This window comes from Quercus suber, unplaced genomic scaffold, assembly GCF_002906115.3.
Source record: "Quercus suber isolate HL8 unplaced genomic scaffold, Cork oak 2.0 scaffold_355, whole genome shotgun sequence".
Lineage (NCBI taxonomy): Eukaryota > Viridiplantae > Streptophyta > Magnoliopsida > Fagales > Fagaceae > Quercus > Quercus suber.
In genome coordinates, this window is record NW_027069807.1 from 750,094 (window position 1) to 766,638 (window position 16,545).

A 16,545-nucleotide genomic window follows, 5' to 3' on the forward strand; every position below is an offset into this window, starting at 1 on the left:
TATCCTAATATTGGTTCAATTAATCATTGTTAAGTTTTATTAATTTTTTTTAGTTTACATTTTTTTGGTGTTTTAGATTGTTCCTATGTTACATATATGATTGTTCCTATAATAAATAAAAATATAATTACGAAATGCATTACTCATTATTAGATTAATTTAAATTGTAAAAATAATAATAATAATAATAAAACCACCATAAAAATAATTATCACGCGCAACGCGCGGGTCCGCGACTAGTATATATAAAAGCGCAAACCCTTAGTGATGTTGGTATTGACTTTTCGCACGAGTAAATTGAAAAACACAGAATCCCAGCTACACAGTTTAGGACAACTTTAAATTGCAATAATTTTAAGACTACTCAAAATGATGTTTCATTAACAAGTAACAAAATCAAATCAACCTTAGTTAAAGCATTGCAAATGCATCACCCAAGGATTAAGCAAACTCTAAGAATGCGGCTAGAGAAAACACAAATCCCAAGCTCCAATAATAAAATATAGACTAAAAATGATTATGTGGAAGACACACACACGTATGTGTGTGAAAAAATCAATAACCCAAAAGGGTCAATCAAATAGTTAAGAGAGAATTAAGTTCAATCGTAAATAAGATCTAACACAACGGCAACAAGGTTATCTATATTCAATGTAAAATTTTTAGTAATTATACAATAAGGAGAAAAGTACCTATATGAGATTATTAAGAAAACCAAAGAGAATCTTGATCTCAACCCTATGTCATTTTAGCAAATTCTTTTAACTTGCGTCTTAATTCAATAAAGAAACCTTAAAATTTTAGGAAAAGAATATAGATATCTAGAGATAAGAGAGCATATGGCCTTAGGTCCCTATCAAACTTCGTTGCCCTAGTAGATATATCAGCATTAAATTTTTTTAACATGAGAAATTGGGGTAATGGAGTCGTAAAACCCGAAAACATTCTGTTGCATGGTCCAACAATAAAACACAAGTAGTAAATGATTCAGGCTCACCAAGTCGTTTGGGAACAAATCGTTTCAGAGGAAATTACCTATGCAAGATTCCATGACCTAAAACTCTGCACAAAAGAAAAGTCACCAAAAACTTTCATTATGTAAAGAGTAGAATAAGAAGATAGATTTTGAGGGAAAATAACTATAAGTTTCCATATTATTTTCACAAAAATACCACAGGGAGGTGTTGTGTTATATCCAAAAGCCCTAGGGGGGTTAAGTGCAACACAATTAACCAGTTGACACATAAAGCAATACCATTTGGGGAGAAGAAAACTCATGAGGTTCGGTTTTCTAAGGGGAAACCACTGCACACACCGGGGGGAGGGGGGTTTGAATATTTTCCCAAACGAATACCTGTTCAGAAAGCCTTCTTTGCTACTTGTCAGATCTGCACTCAATGTCTAAGGAGGAAGGGGAAAAAAAAAAAAATTAGAGGGGAGGGAGGGTATTGGGAAGGAGAAAATGCGCACATGGTATTTTACATAGTGCATTTAAACTTAATTAGCCTTCATAAATAACAGAGGAGAGTGAGGGCAACTTGTGATACCATAACAACAATGAATCTGTGTGTTGTAGGCTCTGGTCCAATGTAAGCACCTGTTCAAACAGATTATAGGGACATTCATCTTTGAGATCAAATCAGGAGGGACTAACAGAAATAAAAACTTAACTAACCTGGATAGTTGCATTTTAGCAAATGTTTGACTTCCCAGTTTAATATTGATCCAAAACTCACTAGCAGGATATTAAAAGGGCAATTGAAACATGGTATATTACGGGAATTGCAGATGGAGTCCTGGAACCAGCTCTTGCCATCCATAAATCCACATTCTTTTTTGCAGAAGCAAACAGCTTCAGGCCCAACAGATCCACTAGCCCCCACAAACTCCAAGAGTGCCCGATGCATTTAAAAAGATAAATCCAACAGTTCACGGATTCATGCTTTTACAGAAAATTTCAAGGGCTCAAGCATAAAGAAAATTTGAATCCCATAAATATGACATCATAATTAGTTACTAGAAATCAATTTTAGGAATCCCATTAGGCCATGATAATATTATAAAAATCCAACTTGAATGTCAATGTATTACAAAATTGATAGAATATTATCAATGTTTTTTTTTTTTAAGCGACATAATAGTATTTGAGGAATTTAAAAAAGGAACCAAGAGAATACCTTTATAATAAGCTAATTCTTATAGTGTAGTTGGAAACACAGTTTTAAGTACACACACAAAAGAACTCTGCCCACCCCAACAAAAATAATTACAAACTTCTCATTTTTTATAAAAAAATCTCTTTGTTGTAGGACATGTGGACAACGATGAGAAGGACGAATAATAAGCAAAAGACTATATAAGTGGTTGGAGATAGAAAGAGAGCCAAAAACCACTAAAAGACCAAAAGACTCTCAAGGTTATGAGGCAATGGGCATTAGAAACCTGAAAGCACAAAAGGAAGCATGGAGAATCAAAAGGAATTTGTTTCCACTGACATGTAATCAAAGTAAAATGCACTTACATTGATGGCATTCTTTTAAATAACCTAAGATCCCACATATCTTGAGGTATGATGACATATGCATTTATTAAATCCTGGAAGAAGGATAGGTAACATAAAAACACTTTCAGAATAAAAGCATGTACATTTTTGTAAATGGACTCAATTATAGAAGGCATCACATAATTGCTTAGAAATAAGGATAATGCAAATGAAGTGTGAGAACATAGTCAAAATGGATAGACATTCAGGCACTCACATGTGAAATTATGTTCAAAGGGGCACCAAAGCCGCATCTACCTACATGGAAATCAAAAGGAACATTAAAGTGGCAGCTCAAACAAACAATTAGAAAAAACTTGCAGGCTATGTTAGTAAGTTTCCCAACAATTAGATCCTTTAGGCTATGTTTATTTCATGCTATCAACAAACCAGAGAAAGGTTGTCTATCATCATAACTATAATTCAGTAAGGCCCTTATCAAAAAACAAAATAAATCAGTAAGGCATAACTTACTACTAAATAATATAAGTACACAAACAAACAAAAAAGAAGAGTCAAGCTAGGTGAAAATTTAAGGTGCTCAAAGAAAAATAAGTTGAAGAAATATGCAAGAACTCGAACCCTCAATATACTGAGACTATCAAAGAAGATTGTACAAACAGAACTTACAATAGCTATAGTGACAATACAAAAGAAGATTTCATAAATAAAACTTACAATTGCAGTTATTGAGCTGAACATTGGTAACCCATGCAAGAGACAACTCAATATTACTCGCCAACTATAGTCAAAGTGCACAAGAGGATCCATTCAAGAAATTTATAGAACTTTACAATGCCTAGTTCAAAAATAAGACAATATACTTGGAAAAAAACTCCCCAGGAATTGTGTATGAATTATAAGTGATAAAGATCATGTTTCTCATAAGAAAAAATCCATCCCCCCCCCCCCCCCCCAAAAAAAAAAAAAAAACCAACAAAAACTCACAGAAAGTGCACGCACACACACACACACAATTACAATAGAACTAGTATTGAATCATTGCCACATAGCTGGAAAATTAAAAACAAATCTGAAAGATTATTACATGATTAGGGAGGAGGCTAACCGTATAGAAAAATGCTCATACTTTCCAGCATCACTCTTATCCTTACACTAACAAGATCTACAGATATTGAGTCAATCCGAATAAACAGCCCATCTGACTTCGAGACAGTATTAACATTGCTCTTACAACAATTCTCCTCCACCACAATACTCCTTTCCATGTTAACAAATAATACCATAGAATGCAAATAAACAATTTTCTACAACACCCCCCACCCCCACCCCGGGTGCGAAAAAGAAAAAAAAAAAAAGTAACTCAGTGGCATCATTGTCATATGCTGAAATTACAATTTAGTGGTAATAAAAGTAATAGACTTGAACACAATTTAAAGTTCCATAGTCACTCACAATATCCTAAGCAAAGTCCCAAAGAAACATGTTAGGGTTTAGCACACCCACAAAGAGCTCAAAAGGTTCAAAGTAAACCATAAACTAATACCCATATAAATAACAAAGCACACATTAGGGTTTTGTCCGTATAAAAGTTAGATATATCCCCACGCATGGAGAATAGTTGAGTCAATGTCCACAAACCTACCAATTCAAAAGCCATTGAGTAGTTATAACAACTTGTTATACAAAAATATGAGTTTTATGTTGCCATTTTGAAATTAGTAATAACAAAGCAAAAGCGTTTCATCATCCTTCTGAAATTAGATTTGTTATTGGAAAGCCACACCATGTGAGTTTTGAATCCACAACCTCACCCTATTTCCCACTATTGAGGGAGAAGAAGTGCTAATCAAGCTAGAGCCCATTGGCAAAATTAGGTGATATGCTTACCAAAAATTACTCTAGATTGTTTATAAGATTATTAAACCAAATTTAATCATTTGAATTAATTAATGACGGTCATTTTTAGTTCATGCCAGCACAGCATATGTGACAGTGACATATGAAACAAGGAGTTTAGCATGTCTTTCCAAGAATGTCTGCACCTTGCCAAAGGAATACACGTCAACCAGACTGCTCATAGAGCAAAAGGATAGTAATTGTGTCTCTTCTGGTAATTGGATGCTTAACATAACTGCCCCTTGGACTAGATCCACAAGATTGAATGTGAAAGTGTTGAACCAAAGCTATGCTAAACATGACCGTTTCTTGCCCAAAGCAAATTGAGGTCTGGCATGAATTTCTCTAGCACTTGTCATGGGCTTTTTCACCTGAACCAACCAGCCCAAGTGATGCAGCCACCCTCTATCCTTAGGACTGACAATCAGCCAGCCAACCTTCTGACTTCTTAGGATTGCCAGCAGCCCCTTTTTTTTACTCTCATATCTGCTACCACCCTCTATCCTTAGGACTGACAACCAGCCAGCCAACCTTCTGACCTCTTAGGACTGCCAGCAGCCTCTTATTTTGACTTCTAATATCTGCCATATATCCTCTTTAATTATAGCTTTGACTTATGTAACTATTGGCTACTTTATTTCCTAATAGTGAAAGATTATAAATAGGCTAGCTATGTAAGAATACAATCAGTTTTTATGTGAATTTAACTTAATTTCAGACCTGGACAGAAACTTTGTTTCTCCAGTTTCTCTATAATTCTAGCTTTAATTCTTAATTTTTAATGCAATTCTAGTTCAAGTTCTCCATCAATTGATTTTGATTTCCATCATTTGGTATCAGCGCACAGATCTGGTCCTCTTTTTCCCTACCACTGTGATCATTTGAGCCCTAAATTTCCTTGTATTTCTTTATTTCTCCCTCCATTCAAGATCCTAGAATTTAGATCTAGGTTCCCTGTGCCAATCAAATTTGTGGCTGTTGCAAATATCACAGATTTTATCACCTGTGCTGTTACTTCTATTTACAATTTTTTTCAAAGATTGTGAAGCTTCTAATGGCTCAAAGAAGAAGAGGTGGAATAAGGGGCAATCAAATGGATGTTGGGGAAGGAGTTGAAGCCAACCCTCCAGTGGGGAGGAATGTTGGACGAAATCAAAACATAGAGAAAGAAGACGTGATTGCTGAATTAAGAAGACAAGTTGCGGCACTTATGGAGGTGGTGCAGCGTATGCAACCTCCTCATGAGACTACCTACGAGTCTGATGACTCTCATTCTCATTTTGAGAAGACAAGGCTTGACTACAACTTCAAGGTTGAAATTTCAGAATTTCAGGGTAGTCTCAAACCAGAAGACTTTGTAGATTGGCTTAACACTGTTGAAAGGTTGCTTGATTATTATGAATTTATAGATGAAAAGAAAGTGAAGCTAGTCGCAATTCACCTTAAAGGGAGAGCTTCCGCTTGGTGGGAACAATTGCAAATTTCTCGCCAAAGAAGTGGTAAAGTCAAGATCAAGAGTTGGGGAGAAGATGAAGAAAAAGCTCCGTGAGCAATTTCTTCCTTTCAACTACACCCAATCACTCTACAAAGACCTACACAACCTTAAGCAAGAGGGAAGTGTAGAGGAGTATACGGAGGCATTTCACCAACTTATAGTAAGGGTAGATTTGAATGAAAGTGAAGAACAATTGGTTGCAAGGTACTTGAGTGGATTGAAGCCATCCATCCAAGATGTCCTTAGTCTTCAATTATTGTGGAACGTGTCGGAAGCCTACAACCGGGCTTTACTAGTAGAGAAGCAACAAACTAGGCCAGCTTTAAGGTCTGGACAGTGGATTTCTAGCCGTTATAAGGCTAGGAACTCAAGCACAAATGGGAGAGGAGAAACTTCTGGGGTTGAACAGCAACCAACAGGTTCTAAATCTGCTATTACAGCCCCAAAACAGTCTCAAACAGCCATTGTTGGTGGGGGTAGACAACAACAGGTGGGTACTTTCAAATGTTTCAAGTGTGGAGAGCCGGGTCATCGATCTTCGGATTGTAGGAAGAAGGCTCTTATGTTGAAGGAAGTAAAAGAGCTTGAACATGAAAATGGAGAACCCATCTTTGATCAACCTTCAAATGAGGTTGGTGGTGATTTTAAAGAAGAAGAGGGCTTAACACTTGTGATGAGAAAGACTCTTCTTGCTCCTAAATTCAATTCCGAAGAAGATTGGTTGAGAACCAATATTTTTTATACAACTTGCAGCATTGGAGGAAGAGTTTGTAGTATGATCATCGATGGGGGAAGTTGTGAAAATGTGGTCTTTCAGGAGGTGGTTGATAAGTTGAGGCTTGCCACTCAAGATCATCCACATCCCTACAAACTTTCTTGGTTCAAGAAGGGTAATGAGGTGAAAGTAACGAAGCGTTGCTTGGTGCCATTTTCTATCCGAAAGAAATATTTTGATGAAGTTTGTTGTGATGCAATACCAATGGATGCGTGCCATATCCTTCTTGGAAGACCTTGGCAACATGATTGCCAAACGATGCATGATGGGAAGAAGAACACCTATACCTTGAGCAAAGACAATCAGCAATATACTTTGTTGCCAATGAAGGAAAAAGTGACTTCTAAATCCTCCACAAGCATATCGTATGGCTCCAAAGGAGAAGGAAGAGTTGCAAAAACAAGTTCAAGAGCTTCTTGATAGAGGCTACATTCGGGCTAGTATTAGCCCTTGTGCGGTACCCGCTCTCTTGACTCCTAAGAAGGATGGCTCTTGGAGGATGTGTGTGGATAGTAAAGCTATCAACAAGATCACAATTAAGTATCGTTTTCCAATTCCTAGATTGGATGACATGCTAGATTGCTTGCTGGGTGCAAAAGTGTTTTCCAAGATTAATTTGCGAAGTGGGTATCATCAAATTAGAATTCGCTCAGGAGATAAATGGAAGACGGCCTTTAAGACACATCATGGATTATTTGAATGGCTTGTTATGCCATTTGGTTTGACAAATGCACCTAATACTTTCATGAGGGTGATGACACAAATGTTGCAACCACTATTGGGGGTTTGTGTTGTGGTGTATTTTGATGATATTTTGGTGTATAGCCGCTATTTGAAGGATCATTTGGTGCATTTACAGCTTGTGCTTGACATTTTGAGGAGAGAAAAGTTTTATGGTAACATGAAAAAGTGTACCCTTGGGATGGATCAAGTGGTGTTCTTGGGGTATGTTGTGTCTTCCAAAGAGTGTTCATGGATGAAAACAAGGTTAAGGCAATTGTTGATTGGCCTACACCTTCTAGTGTGCATGAGGTGAGAGTTTCCATGGTCTTGCTACCTTTTATAGAAGGTTTATTAGCAATTTTAGCACCATTGCAGCACATCTCACCAATTGTCTCAAACAAAAGTCCTTTGTTTGGACTGATGAAGCCCAAGAAAGCTTCCAACTTTTGAAGAGGAAGTTAATTGAAGCTCCTATCCTTGCCTTGCCCAATTTTGACAAGATATTTGAGTTTAATTATGATGCATCAGGAGTGGGAATTGGGGGTGTCCTTAGCCAAGAAGGGCAGCCCATAGCATTCTTTAGTGAGAAGTTGAATGAAGCAAAACTTAGGTATTCTACCTATGACGAGGAATTCTATGCTATTGTTCAAGCCATCAAGCATTGGAATTACTATTTGGCCTACAAGGAGTTTATTCTACACACCGATCATGAGGCTTTGAAATATCTCAATACCCAATCTAATGTGAACAAGAGGCATGCTAAGTGGGCAAGCTTTTTGCAGCAATTCACTTTCTCATTGAAACATCAGTCAGGAATTCTCAACAAAGTGGCTGATGGGCTGAGTAGGCGGACTAATGTCTTGGTGGAAATGCAAGCTAAGGTTGCTAGTTTTGAAGTTTCCAAGGAGAATTACCAAGATGACCCACATTTTGGTGATCTATACCAACAATGGCGGCAGGGACAGCAAGCTACCAAATCTGACTTTTGGTTGAAAGATGGATTTCTTTTCAAAGGGCTGAAATTATGTATGCCTAAATGTTCTCTAAGGGAGTTGATTGTTGAACAGCATAATTTGGAACATTTTGGCAAATCAAAGACACTAGAATTCCTTAAACAAGATTACTTTTGGCCGGGAATGACTAAAGATGTTGAGCGGCATGTTCAAAGGTGCCAAGTTTGTCAAAAAGGAAAGGGTACAACCACTAATGCAGGTCTGTATTTACCCCTTCCAGTGCCTAATAAACCAAGGGAATATATTAGTATGGATTTTGTTCTTGGCCTTCCACCTACACAACGAAAGAGTGATTCAATCATGGTGGTAGTGGATCGTTTCTCCAAGATGGCTCACTTCATCCCATGCAAAAAGACTTTGGATGCTTCCAATGTGGCTGCCTTATTTTTCAAAGAAGTCTACAAGCTTCATTGTGTTCCCCTATCTATTGTTTCCGACAAGGATGCTAAATTTCTTGCTCATTTTTGGCGAACTCTATGGCGCAAGATAGGAACTGAATTAAGCTTTAGCACTTCTTTCCACCCTCAAACGGATTGTCAAACTGAAGTTGTCAACTGAAGTCTTGGAAATCTCTTGAGATGCTCGATTGGAGAAAATCCTAGGAATTGGGAAAGTATCCTTCCCTTGACTGAATTTGCTTACAACTCTTCTCTTACTCGGACTATTAACACATCTCCTTTTGAAGTTGTGTATGAGAATAAACCTTTGAGTGTCTTAGATTTGGCACCCTTGCCACTTTCTAAGAAGGAGAATGTAAGAGCAACAGAAATGACAGATTTTATGCAATCTGTCCATGCACAAGTCAAGGAGAGAATTGAACATTCCAATGCAAACTACAAGGCTGTTGCTGATATTCACCGAAGGAGACTAATTTTCAAGGAAGGGGACCTTGTATGGGTGATTTTGACTAAAGAAAGGTGTCCTCATGGCTCCTATTCCAAGTTGGGAGCAAGGAAAGTAGGTCCATGCAAAGTATTGACTAAAATCAATGACAATGCCTACACCTTCCAACTACCCCCTCACTTAAACATTTCTAGGCCTTCAATATAAAGCATTTGCAGCCTTATTTTCCAACTGAAACTTGAGGGCAAGTTTCCTTTATGAAGGGGAGTATGTTGCAGCCACCCTTGATCCTTAGGACTGACAATCAGCCAGCCACCCTTCTGACCTCTTAGGACTGCCAGTAGCCCCTTATTTTGACTCTCATATCTGCCACCACCCTCTATCCTTAGGACTAACAACCAGCCAGCCAACCTTCTGACCTCTTAGGACTGCCAACAGCCCCTTATTTTGACTTCTAATATATGTCATGTATCCTCTTTAATTACAGCTTTGACTTATGTAACTATTGGCTACTTTATTTCCTAATAGTTAAAGTTATAAATAGGCTAGCTATGTAAGAGTACAATAAGTTTTTATGTGAATTTAACTTAATTTCAGACCTGGACAGAAACTTTGTTTCTCCAGTTTCTCTGTAATTCCAGCTTTAATTCTTAATTTTTAATGCAATTCTAGTTCAAGTTCTCCATCAATTGATTTTAATTTCCTTCACCAAGCAAGCCAGTCCTAAGCCTAATGGCTCGGGTATTCCTAGCTCAGTTACCTCTCTACAAACTAAGCAACTAGCCCTTGCACTGGAAAAATTCCAATCAAAAGGCAACTTACGACCACAAAAGAAAATCTACTTTCTCTAGGTTTGGCTCCATGTAATACCCATTCAGGCAGGAATGCATCTACCCTCCATACATGGTTTTTCCAAGAAGCCAATGACTTATACCAATGTATGGCATCATGAAGATACACCCTTCCAAAACATTATCCAACAATTCTCAGCCTTAATCATCATCTACATCTTCTCCGATAAGCATCAACCTGTTAGCATACACATCGAGCTTTTACCATTCTAGCTGCACCCCACCACAGCTTTTTAAATAAAAATATATTTATTAAAAAAAAAAGGCTTAACATTCATTTACCCCTCCTTCAGCATCAAACTAGCCATATGCATAGCATCATCAAGCTCCATATCATTAGTAGTGTACCTAAATGGAAAGGGGGAACTTAGTCAATATGAAGAATTGGAAAAACTTAACAAAAACAAAATTGGGAAAAAGAGAGGGTGTGGGGATGGTTTTGACAAATAACTAAAGTTAAGTGAGAGATCCTACATCGACTGTTCTTAAGAAGTGCATCCAATTGAATTAAATATGTAGTAAATATAGATAAAAACTAAAGAAACGTAGCTACATGCATTTTAAGTTCAAATTTAATGGCGTGGACAAACGTTTATGACTTGTGATATAATCTCTTATTCTTTACAAAGTTGCACTTGATCTTTAAGCTGCAAAATTAACCATAGCCAAGAGACAAGCTTACCAGGACAAGTGAAAGTACGGAAGGTGCATCTCAGCAATATGACTGGTAACCAAGAGGGCTTTTACATGATTCCAAAGGGGTGGCAAGTCAGTGAATCATTTCTTCACAGAAATCTCAAGAGACTTTGCATGATTGAAAAAGGGGCGTTTCAAAAAGTTCCGCCTCTTTGCTTAATCTTTCACCAGACACATTGCAACCATTTCTTAAAAGACTGATCACATATGGAAATCATGCAATTAGAATATTAATCTATAAGAGAGACATTGAAAGATGGCAACCACCAAAGAACATATCTTTTGAGCATGAATACCTTAGAAAATTTTAAAAGTTACAAATAAACACACAGAAGACAAACTCATAAACAACTCTAATATTTAATGTGAGAGATTGTATCTTTTGAACCTGAGATCAAATAAAAGCACATATTAATTGGCAGCCAAAATTTTAGGTGATTTGAATTTTAAAAACATTGAGAGAAGGAGGGACGGCTTTGAAACAAAGCAGCTACAACATTCTAGAAAATTAGAGATAATTCACATATTTAGAGAGAAATATGTTGAAACCTGTGATATTACCAACTTGAACTCTGATTTGAAGATATTAGATCAAAGCCCATGTCAAGAGATCAAAGGCTATATGAGTCGTTGCTCAAAGAACATGAAAAGTAAGGGGTTATATAAAAGCCATGAGACACCTGAAAATCAAGCTAAGCCAAAACATCACTATAACAAGAAATTTTAATAAACCTTCACATTGTTTTCAATTACATATAAGCAAAAAAAAATATCAAAAAGGAAAGCTTAGGCATTGAAATTGCAAGACAGTCAACCAATGAAAACTTACACTGGTTTGGCCTGATAATGAAGGTCTCAGTTTGGAGTTTGTCATGCTTAATGAAATCCACAAACTAGCTCAATTCAATGGGATTTGCATACTTTTATTCCTTCTTGTTTTGCACTGCAAGAACCTGGTCAACCATCAAATCAGTAGTTCTAAACAAAATGAACACACGTAAGAGACCTATTTCTTGTGACTTACTGCCTGCATCCATCCCATATTATTAGTCCAGCGTAGAGGATTCAACTTTTTATGGGGATATTATTGTCTTTGAAATAAATAGTTATTGTTTTCGAAAATTGCCATCCAAGATTTAAATTGAAATAAAGCAAATAAAAAAGGGTATTTTTTTTAATAAAGTAACTGTTAGGAAAGTTATTAATAATCTGCCTATTGGGGTTTCAACATTAATAGTATATTAGGGCATCCCAAAGGAACAGTGGACAAACCACATGGGCCTTAGGTAGCACCTAAAGCATCACAAAGCAACATGAAATAAAAAACTAATTTTCCATCTAATTATCACAGGTCAAAACCTAAAAAAGAAACAGCATGTGTAAATTATATGAAAACATAGGCTAAACACAAAAACATAGATATGCACACTTCAAACGTGAAATCTATATCCTACAATCTAGGATACGAACATGGATAACGGTACAGTACAACACAACAATTTTTGAAAAATTAGAACACAGGTATAGCGGGGATGTATATATATATATATATATTTCCAACTTATAAAATTCATATATATATTTCCAACTTATAAAATTCGTTTTATAACAAAAATATTATTTATTTTTAAATAATTGTTAAAAAATCTATTAGAAGCATTTTAAAGTCTAGCCATTGATACTATCTACCTAGATAATGAATAAAGAATTGTAAAAAGTTGACTACCTAGCTTGATAGGTGGTAGACTTTTAACTCATAAAAGGCAAAAGAATTTGAAACGAAACATCTATTTACGCATCTTTTGTTCAAGTGGGTGGCTGGAGATAAAAGAGCTCTTAATGTGTGACACCGTGAGGCAGACAAAGCAATAAAAGGCACCCATGGACAGAAAGGGCAAAGGGGCAAAACTGTAAAAGGGAAATAGGATTATAGATCTAAGAGAAGAAGAAGAAGAAGAAGAGATCGGCGTGAGGTAGTGCATTTCAGCTTTTTATTTTGGAGCAGAAAAATGGTTGGGACATGCATGCGGCCCCGTCCAACAAGTTTCCTGTGCCCTGTACAAAGAAAACATCAATAGAGACAGGACAAGTAGACAAATGTACATGAGGAAAGTGCAAACCCTTAATGGCGCAAGCTTTGAATCCACCACATGTAGCAAACTGAAAAGAAGAAGAAGAGATCGGCGTGAGGTAGTGCATTTCAGCTTTTTATTTTGGAGCAGAAAAATGGTTGGGACATGCATGCGGCCGCGTCCAACAAGTTTCCTGTCCTGTACAAAGAAAACATCAATAGAAACAAGACAAGTAGACAAATGTACAAGAGGAAAGTGCAAACCCTTAGTGGCGCAAGCTTTGAATCCACCACAGGTAGCAAACTGAAAATACATATACCCAGCTACACAGTTCAAGAAAAACACTTACAAGAATAAAATAAAATAAAAATAAAAAAAGTTCAACTCAGAACAATATAAGAAAGAGAACGACAAAATCAAATCAACCTTACAAAAAAGAATGCAAACGCATCACCCCTGGAATTAAATAGACTATACAAAATAAAAAATAGATACACAAGCATCATTTAACAAAAAATAAATTAATAAAGTAAAAGAGAAAATCAAAAACCCCAACGAACAATTGTTAAAGCTAAAGCAAATCAAAAACAAGTGGTTAGGGTAGAAGCACAATCAAAACTTAGGTAACCTAAAGCAAAATGCTAAAAAGATTATAATAAATAACAGTAAAGAGTGACTAAAAATGATATTAATAACATGCACTAAGAATGGCAGGGTTGCAAAACAACAAATAGAAAAACTAGCATATTACCCAACAAATATAAAGGCAATTCCAATTAACACTGAAAGCCAAGCTCTTCTCTGCTTCCTGGTATTTGGAAACAAGGAAATTAATTAGCAAAAATACAAGTTAGCAAATTATGAAGCAAATCCAAAACATAACTTAAATCCATATAATTCCCCAAAAGCCCAACTCATGCCACTAGAAGAGAAAGCACTATCTTGATTTCCTTTTACGACCATATTCAGGTCACACAATTATATTACAACCCCACACCTATAAGAGGCATTGTCAGATTAGCTATTGAAATTGATATTAAGATTGCCAACACAAAATGACCAAAAATCAAACAAGACAAACAAAAAAAAGCATAAGAATCGCATGAGAAATTTCAAACGCTTAAGCACTGAGACTAGAGTTAATAATCCACTGAAAAAAATGGAAACGAAACCTGGGAAAAGTAATGAAAGAGCCAAATTGCAAATCGACACACCCATATGAGCACTATACGGTGGCACATTACCTATCCTTTTAGACAAAGCAAATAGCCCAGAGAAATTTCGCACATTTTCTCACTAGCCAAACAGGGAAATAGAGAACCCAAATATGCTTTTTAACTACTAATGCATGCAAGCAGAACAAAATAATCAACCAAATATATGATAATGATTACAACAACATAATGCACACACAATGATCATGATATATCGACTTTCATATTCAACAAATCACCCAACAGTAAAAATTTAATTTGTGTAAAATCAAGTCTTAATAGTTGCAAATTTGCAATCATTATTATTGCATCCAAAACCCACTATCATAGAGGGTCCCACATCCTAAATTGCTACATAGGGAAAAACTAATGTATTTTTTTTTCTACAAACAAAAAAATAAAATATAAAACCTCAACAAAACAACTATAAACTTGAATCATACCAAATCTTAAACTCACCTGACAATGTGATATTCTCATCTACCAATCCTATGAACCACAATGAATAAAAGAATGAGAAATTTTGAACTTACCTCTTTGTCAACCAGTATCATACCAAGATTGATCAGGTCATGGTCATTTGATATGTTAACTACATTCCGCAATTGTAAAACTCTAACTTTCACAGTTGAGTTGTCTTTGTCCACAGATATCTGCTTCAAAGTTGTGTACTCCATTGTGATATAAATTTGTAATATTTGAACACTCTAAACATCAGTAGAGTTTGTATATAACTACAGAGAAAAATCTAGTGTTTGCAAAGATTGTATAAGTGACGATCTAATTTACACTACAAACAACTTGAAATAATTTTAAAAAACAGTATGTGTTACCTCTAGGCAGATTATTGAATATTTCTTTATATACAATATTTATTGTATGAAGGTGATCACCATAATCTTTTTCTACAATATGTCCCCTAAGGCCATTTTTACTTGTAACTTTGGAGAGGGCAACATATAACTGTCCATGACAGAAAACTGGTCTATCTAAATAAAGTCCAACACGTTGCAAAGATTGACCTTGGCACTTATTAATTGATAGCAACGTGATTTTGTTGTATATGTCTAAATTAACTGCTGTCGCATAGGATGTTTGTCATCAGGATGTAGGAAAAGCAATATGCGTGCATGAGGTAGCCCTATTTTATTATATTCAACGGTATAGACAAATGGTACCAAAATAACAAGTTAATTATATCATTTTAGAGTAATTATGAAGGACCAAAAAGAAAGTTGAGGAAAATAAATGTAAAGAATGAAAAAAAGTACACTACTAGTGGAATCACTAAATATTAAAAAATAAATAAATAAACTGTTGTAGAAGCAGGTTAAAGAACCAAAAAGATATGAAGAATGATATTGCAGAAAAATGCTTCCTTCACATAAACCATACATGTCACTTATATGCTCATCAGAAAACTCTTCATGGCAATTAAGAAATAACCTTGAGCAAATATTCAAAATCCCACAATTTCACTCCCCGTTACAAATAACAGAATAAGTAAGGGAAAACAAAGACCCAAAAATTAAAATGAAATTATTAAGTTTAAAAGATAACCAACCATTAAAATTTAGGTAGGATTTCATCTCGTAGGGTTTTCCCTAATTTCAACAAATTTAGAAGAAAAGGGTTATGAATCAAAATTCTTAAATTGACAGCAAACCATAATTGAAGAAAATATTAGGAAAATAAATTACTTTTGCTTTAATGAAATAAGAGACTCAAGAATGTAGAAAGATTCCACTTCATCTCTGCAGAGAAATAAATTGAATGATTAAATCCAATAGGGACATGTTTCAAAATAAGAAAAAAAATCCATTACCGAAAATATTTAATAAAAATAGTTTTTCCTCAATTTAAATTTGGAACCAAACCCAATTAAAATTGTCAAAGTTAAAAACATATAACAGATCTAATTTACCTTTTAAATCTGTGAAAATAAAAGTTAGAGACAAAATAAGAACCCCATAGGATGCGTTGTTTGAGGGGACTCTTTCATTCTTGACGCCGAAGTCAACTTCTTCATCCATCTAGAAATCAAAAGTCAGAACTTTGATCTTAGTTTTAGCAAAACTAAGACAGTTTTTTTGAGGGATTGAGAGACATTCTCTATATGTCTCCTTTAAAGTTTTAGGCTGATACGATTCCTTCCAAACAGTAAGGGAATTGGGTGAACAAAATTGAAGGGTGATACTTTCATGTACTAATCTAATTACGATTCTAGTATCTTAAAAAGATTGAGAGTACTAACAGAAGAAGATACACCAATACTACATTCTTTACTGAAGGGATATCCAGGTGAGAAGAATTTAAGAAACAGGGCAGTTCACTTAATGTCCTAGATAATGTTTCCTAACAATTACCTCTAAGATATCCAGTTGGAACACATTCAATATTACCTCTAAGATAACAATCTCCAAACATCGATCAAGAAGTCACAACATAGGATTGTCATCAA

At 35.6% G+C, this 16,545-nt stretch overlaps 1 protein-coding gene across 1 annotated transcript; it reads right to left on the reverse strand.

Annotated features, from left to right (window-relative positions):
• Window positions 1-245: 245 nt before the first annotated feature.
• Window positions 246-3,444, reverse strand: LOC136061819 (uncharacterized). The gene is made up of 5 exons (XM_065760147.1): window positions 2,760-3,444; window positions 1,676-2,595; window positions 1,548-1,597; window positions 1,355-1,401; window positions 246-1,062 (listed from the first exon to the last, which is right to left on the reverse strand). Exons 2-5 carry the CDS (start codon window positions 1,905-1,907, stop codon window positions 1,032-1,034), a joined length of 360 nt encoding a protein of 119 aa, XP_065616219.1. The 5' UTR covers window positions 1,908-2,595; window positions 2,760-3,444; the 3' UTR covers window positions 246-1,031.
• Between the last annotated feature and the right edge of the window lie 13,101 nt (window positions 3,445-16,545).

Excerpts from the sequence above, each read along its gene's own strand:
- LOC136061819 (XM_065760147.1), bottom strand. The coding sequence starts at position 1,907 with ATGCATCGGGCACTCTTGGAGTTTGTGGGGGCTAGTGGATCTGTTGGG. Across the intron at positions 1,598-1,675 it reads GCTAAAATGCAACTATCCAG|GTGCTTACATTGGACCAGAG; the intron begins GTTAGTTAAGTT and ends CTGTTTGAACAG. Across the intron at positions 1,063-1,354 it reads AAAGAAGGCTTTCTGAACAG|AGTTTTAGGTCATGGAATCT; the intron begins GTATTCGTTTGG and ends TCTTTTGTGCAG.